Source organism: Quercus suber, unplaced genomic scaffold (assembly GCF_002906115.3).
Source record: "Quercus suber isolate HL8 unplaced genomic scaffold, Cork oak 2.0 scaffold_999, whole genome shotgun sequence".
Taxonomy (NCBI): domain Eukaryota; kingdom Viridiplantae; phylum Streptophyta; class Magnoliopsida; order Fagales; family Fagaceae; genus Quercus; species Quercus suber.
The window spans coordinates 19,124-25,869 of record NW_027070414.1 but is presented as its reverse complement, the minus strand read 5'-3'; the positions used below and the strand labels follow the sequence as shown (position 1 = coordinate 25,869).

The 6,746-nt window shown below is 34.8% G+C and overlaps 1 protein-coding gene across 1 annotated transcript; it reads left to right on the top strand.

Moving 5' to 3' along the window:
* Nucleotides 1–5,638: 5,638 nt before the first annotated feature.
* Nucleotides 5,639–6,421, top strand: LOC136065512 (uncharacterized). The gene has a single exon (XM_065768812.1). The coding sequence runs from the start codon at nucleotides 5,639–5,641 to the stop codon at nucleotides 6,419–6,421; it is 783 nt and encodes a 260-aa protein (XP_065624884.1).
* The last annotated feature ends 325 nt before the right edge of the window (nucleotides 6,422–6,746 follow it).

Genomic DNA, 6,746 nt, shown 5'->3' with positions numbered 1-6,746 from the left:
GCCCAAGAAAGCATCGCCCAAGTTTCTAGTTCCTTCCTATCAAGTTGATCAACTAGGTGACGAACAAGGAGGTAGAAGTTCGAAGCATTGACACTACATTTTTGCAACTTACCTCTGACCAGAGCCCAAACATTCTGTGCTAGGGGGCACTCCCATAGAATATGGACTGTCATTTCATCATGCTGACCACAGATGGTGCATATCGGATCAACTTGGATTTTATGACGGAGAAGATTGGCTCTAGTTGGAAGGATATTGGAACAAACTCGCCATACAAAATTTCACTTTTGGTGGAGTATTCAACTCCCAAAGCTTTGCCCACAGCTTGCGATCTTGGCCAGCTAGGGAATGTTCACCACCCGGAGGCTTGGCCATTCTAACTGCAACATGATATGCAGATTTGACAGTGAAGTTTTTGTGCTTAGTCTCCATCCAACATAGCTTGTCTCGGTCTCCTGAGTTGCCCAATTTTATCCCAAGGACTGCATCTCTTGTGGAGGCAGTGGACACGGAATGGAGAAAATAGCTCTATCGCATTGGCGAGTGCTCGAGTTAAAAAGACTACTCACCTTCAGGGATTGATCCGCTTCAGGTCGAAAGATGGGGGGTTGAGGAAGCCATTTGTGGCTAGCTACCCCCCATAGTTTCACCATCACCTATTCGCCATGCAATTTGATTATTAAATTCACCTTGCTACCATTGTGTACACTACCTTGTTATTTCAAAGGCTCCATAATCTAGGATAAGTGTTCCTAGATTTTTTTTGAGAAGTTGGATATTCAGAAGTCAAGCTAGAGGGAGACGTAATTAATTATTTTTGTTTGTTATTGCTTATTTTCATACTTAAGTTCAGTTATTTACTAAGCTATTTTATATATTTAGGGGATTCTCAAAAGAAGAAAACTATTTTATTTAGGGTAGTTTGGTCTTTTATGATATGGTAAGAAATTTAAGACTAGTTTGCTCCTATAAATATGTACTTTTTAAGACTATTTTTTAGAAAACTGAAATAAAGTAGTACTTCTCTGAGAATTTTCTCGAATTTTTGGTGGATTCCAAGCTTATTTTCTTGATTCGTCAATGTTTTGTGATGCTAGAATGAGATCTAGTCTACTGCATTTTCTTCTCCAAATGGCGTCTAATGATGCTGGTAGTAACCCCTATCCAATAATTAAGATCCCTTGGAACTGGTGGCTCAAGAACTATTTTAATATCCTCAGAACATGTTATACCTAGGCGGATATTCCATCTACTCCCAAACCATATGGCTCTAGTAATTGGGCAATAAGAGAAGATGTGCATTTGTGTCTGTTATGTTGGATATATTTGAACAATTTACTTTGTGATTAAGCAAAAGGGAACAATAGATCTAATTATAAGAAATAACACAAAAATGATGTGATAGACAAAAACAATAAATAGATACTGCATATATAAAAAGAAATTTGCAATATAATTGAAAATTCATAGATCAAATGCATGAAGGATAAATGATACAGATCAAGTCCTGTGTTTGACACAATCTCCTTAAAGCAGATTTCACCTCTCACACAATCTGTGATACTTTGAGACTCGCAGACGTCTACCTTCCAGGATAAAATGATCTACAGCATGAAGAAGAAGCACACTAGGTTCGTGCTTTGCGAACTACTTTATGTCTCTTTCTCTCTCTTTGATTCAAATGAATGCACAAAATATTTTCTCTATGGAAGAGTTTTCTCAAAAGTTATTTTTCATGAATGAGGGACTATGCATCTATACGTTATTGAACAGACACACTATTTTAGAAATAACTGCTATATACAGACTTACTGACTCAAAAAATAAAATAATAAATATTATTATTATTATTTGGACAAAATGGCCCAATCCACACATGCCTAAAACCCAACCCAATGTCCAACCCATGAGCATATACACCCATATTCTCTTTCATTTCTTATGTGAGACTTAAGGATTCTCACCACTTCAATATTATGTTCAAGTGGACACATTAGGAGTCAATTTCTTATTCACTCCATACTATTTTTCCAACATATTATTCTCAATCTTTGTGCAAGTCTATCTTTTGCTGATAGTACACTACATCTATTCCTATTCTCCAAATTAACATCTTTAGCCTATCATGTATTTGAGCTTGGATGATTCTTTGCTTCTAGCTTGGTGGTACACTAACTTGACTGAGAATTTTCCTTTTTCATCTTTGATCCATATGAGCATCTCCTATCTATCTGTTTGAGGAATGGTGATTCTTCTAATTGCTACTATTGACTCATCATCAAACAACTACAGCAATATCTCTTGCTTCCAAGTTTTGTAGGTAGGATTGATTAATCAATCCACCATAAGTGGGATTGTGATTCTTGTGAATAAGTGTAATGGGTGTCTCGGTGTGGGTTTCAAACCTTCAAGCCTTGGAAACCATGGATCTTCCCTTGCCCACTTGAAGACAAGCACCCCTTCCAATTAGTTTCCTCGCTTTCTCAATGGCTTTCCACACCTGTGAAGCTTTGTGAAATTGTAAATTAGATGATGGCAACTGTACGTGGTATTTACCTAGGGAAAAATAGAAAAATAAATAAAACAAAAAAGGATGGCAGATATGGACAATAAGTTGGTAATGACCAAGTTTTTATTTTATTTTATTTAAATTATGCGATTATTGGAAAAGAAGAGATTTGAACCTTGAATTTCTCAATCCGTTGGAACACCAAGATTTATCAATTGAGTTGCAAGAGTACTCTTGGTAGCCAACGGCCACTTGAAATGGAAATGTGGAAAGGACAATATATGTTAAAAATCATGTTTTCATTTTCGGTTGGTGTTTATGCTCATTTGAATAATTTCTTGTTGTTTGGTGGGACTTTAAGCTTAGCAAATTTCTGAAACTCGTCATTTTATTATAGAGAGTTTACAAATTGACATGAAACTGAATGTAATTATACCATATAATAATATAATAAATAAAATTTTTAATAACTTTTTTTTTTTGTTTTTTTTGTTTTGGGTTTGAAAGTTCACACATAATTGTAAGATTTATATAATAAAATTTATAGTATCATTAATATAACTCTTTAGTATTTATATAGAGAAATAAATGAAAGTAGAAACAATAAAATTATCATTTAAAGCCAAGTTCTTATGTTATATATACCTACTAAATTTTGAAGTCACCAGCCTATCATTTTAGGAATAATTTTTTTAAAATCTCATTTTAAGTATTCTACTTTTATGCTCCACTAATCACATTCGCAAAATATATTTCTTCTTTCCTTATAAAATATCTAAAGTTTAAAATGAAAAAAATAAAATTATTAGACTCTACAATGGATCATTTTTTATTTTTTATTTTGGGACCAAAATATTTAAAAATTTTTCATAAAAAAAAATTTAACAGTGTTTTACATTATGTTGTAATCCAACATCTATTTCTTCTTTATTAATAGTAAGCTTTCTGTTTTTATAAATTTTTTAAAATAAAATAGTAAGCTTTCTGATATAGCAGCTTGTATCCACACACATGTTAACAAATGCTGTATTAGGTAATGGCCTTTTCATGTCAGTTTATTTTTTTGGTTATATCATAGGGGTGTATAATCTTTGGCACCGTCCCTTCATACCAACTTAGTTTTCAGTATTTAAGAACCATTCTTACACTATTACACAGTTATAAGAACATGTTAAGGACATATTCTGTGTAATTGGCTAATCCTTTGACAAAATACACTTTACTTGTATTTGGATAGATCTAGGATGTGTTTAATGCTTCAAGAAACATGTTGTACAAGTTTAGTATTAAAGCTATGAAGATTGGACCAAGAAATAAGTGAAGAAAAGCTGTTCACTAAAGCTGGACAGGTAGCTCGACACTTGCGGACAAATAGCTTGATAGCTGCTCAACAGATAGCTATCTATTGAGGTTTAATGAGGCTCGACAGATACTATCTATCGAGGTATTTGTCGAGGTTACAGGAAATCAGTTTTTTAGATCTGATTTTCGGCTTAGGCTTATGTATTTGTGTAGGTTTTTTTTCTCACAACCCTAGACATATATAAGGCTTATTTTAGAGGCCGTCATATAAGAGAATACAAGGAGAACATATGCAAAAGGTGACCGATGCCTTATTCTCTTTGAAAGAAGCTACTGAGTCTTTGCGCCTTAGGGTTTTGTAACCAAGTGCTTCTTGATCTTCATTGTTAATGGAGTGAAGAACCTTATAACCAACATCTTTATCAAGTTGGTGTGTTAGTCACGTACTGGGAATCGTGCGTCATTGGTTAGTCACGCGCTGGGATCCGTGCAAAAAGGGTGGCGTTCATATATTGAAGAGTTCAGAGGTTCTGAAGCGGTAGAAGGTTTCTTCTGTGAGTTCATCTATGAGGATTGTAGAGTCTAGGGACAAAATTTTTGTACTAGATTTGAAACTTCTCTTTACTATAGTGGATTGCTTTTTGGGAAGGTTTCCCCCCAGGTTTTTTACTATGAAACTAGTTTGTTTCATTGGTTTTCCTGGGTCATCATATCTTGTCTTATTTACTTTTCCATTGCATATGATTTTGACATGATATTGATGTTTGTTTGTTTAACAAGTTTTATTCATAATAAATCTAATTAACAACTTAGGTTTAAAACTTGTTAATTCTATCAACCGAGATCTAACTTTCCCAACAAGTGGTATCAGAGCAGGTACACTTTGATTGGATTAATTTCCTGAGTGTGATCCTTGACCCTCGTTGTCATGGATTCTAGACAATCCTTTTGATTTCTCCTTTATTTGATGACACTAATTATACGTATTGGAAAGTTTGTATGAAAGTTTTTTTGCAGGCTCTAGGTGAACAGGTATGGCAAGTTGTTGAAGTTGGCTGGATTAAGCCAAAGGAAGCGCCGGTGGAATGGGATGAAGAAACAATCAAAGCGGAAAATTTCAACAGTAGGGCCTTGAATGCTTTGTTTTGTGGAGTGACCAATGAGGAATTCAAGAGAATATCATCCACAGAAGTTGCCAAGGAAGTATGGACCATTCTTGAGACCACCTATGAAGGTACCAAGGCAGTAAAGACTATGAAACTTCAAAGACTCATTAGTAGTTTTGAAGAAATAAGGGTGAAGGAGGATGAGACTTTTGATGAGTTCTATGCTAAACTCAAGGATATTGTGAATTCTGCCTTCAACCTTGGAGAATTTATAGCAGAATCCAAAATTGTTAGGAAAATCTTTAGTTCCTTACTTGAAAGATTTCATGCCAAGATCATTGCCATTGAAGAAGTAAAGGATATTGATTAAGTTCCTTTGACTGAGCTTGTAGGGAACCTTCAAACCTATGAGATGGGATTAGGTTTAATGGGAAAAGGTGGAAAGAGTAGAAACTTGGCTCTTAAGGGTATAGAGGAAGAGATTGAGGACTCTGAAGATGAAGATGAAAATGAAAATGAAGATGAAGATGATGATAAGGATGAAGATCTAACCTTCATAACTGATGAGATTATTAAGCTTCTTCAATTTAGGAAAAAGGATAAGGGCAAACCTCTTAGGAAATCTAAATCCTTAAGGAAGGGCAAGAATGAGAAACCTCTTATCTAATGCCATGAGTGCAAAAGTTTTGGTCATGTGAGGATAGAGTGCCCAAACTACCTTATGAAGGAAAAGACCAAGGAGTCAAAAGATAAAAGGTTGGTTGCTACTTGGAGTGATACTGAGAATGACTCTTTTGATGAATATGTGGATGAATGTAGTCACGTTATGACCTTTGCTGCCTCAATCAATAAGGTGATTATGGAAAGTGCTAGTGACAGTGAGGATTCTTCTAATGATGAAGTACCTAAGAAGATGGCCCTTCAGGAAGCCTATGATAAGCTATGTACTAAATTCATAAAATCTGAAAAGACTTCTCATCTTTGTAGAGAAGAGCTTAATGAGATAAAAACTGAAAAAGCTAATCTGTTAGTCAAACTAGATGAGATTACAAGGTTAGTTGAAACTCTTGTTGTGGAAAACACCTTAGTAGAAGAGAAAGTCAAAAGTCTTGAGGTTGAGCTTAATCAAGCTAGAACTCAAATAGAAAGGATGTCTAGTGCAAAGCTTGATGAAGTTTTGAGTGCTCAAAAGTCTAGTTCTAATAAGATTGGCTTAGGATATGCTGTCTCCTCTGGCCCTTCCTCTTCCATTGCTTCTGGATCAAAGACTGTTTTTGTAATCCAATCTGAGAAAGGTGATAAAGGTATGAGATTCAAAACTTATTTGTCTAATTCTAAATCCTTTGTTAGACCTAATGTTTGTCATCATTGTGGTATTTCTGGACACATTCGTTCTAATTGCTTTAAGTTGTATCCTCAAAAGCAAGTGCCCAAACGGTCATATGTTTCCTCTCAAGGACCTACATCTTTGTTTGGAGAGTTCTTAAAAGTTTTGAGCTTTTAAACTCAATTTCAGGAGAATTTTAATTCTTCCATGTCTTTTAGTAGACATACTAGGACACGTGCCTTTTCATCTTCATGCCCAAAGACTCGTGCTGTGTGGGTGAGAAAGGAGCTTAAGACTTAATTGTCTTTTCTGTTTGTCCTCTACTTTAATTTTTTCTATCTAAAGTATGACTCACTTTGCTTGATTTCTTATCTATTTTGGAATCATACTTTCATGCATCTGCACCCTTCTATCATGCATTCATGCATATGCATCTTTCTTTCATGCTTTTATGTGGTTGTCTGTTTTTGTTTGGTTGTTTAGTTTTTATTTTGTTTTTTTT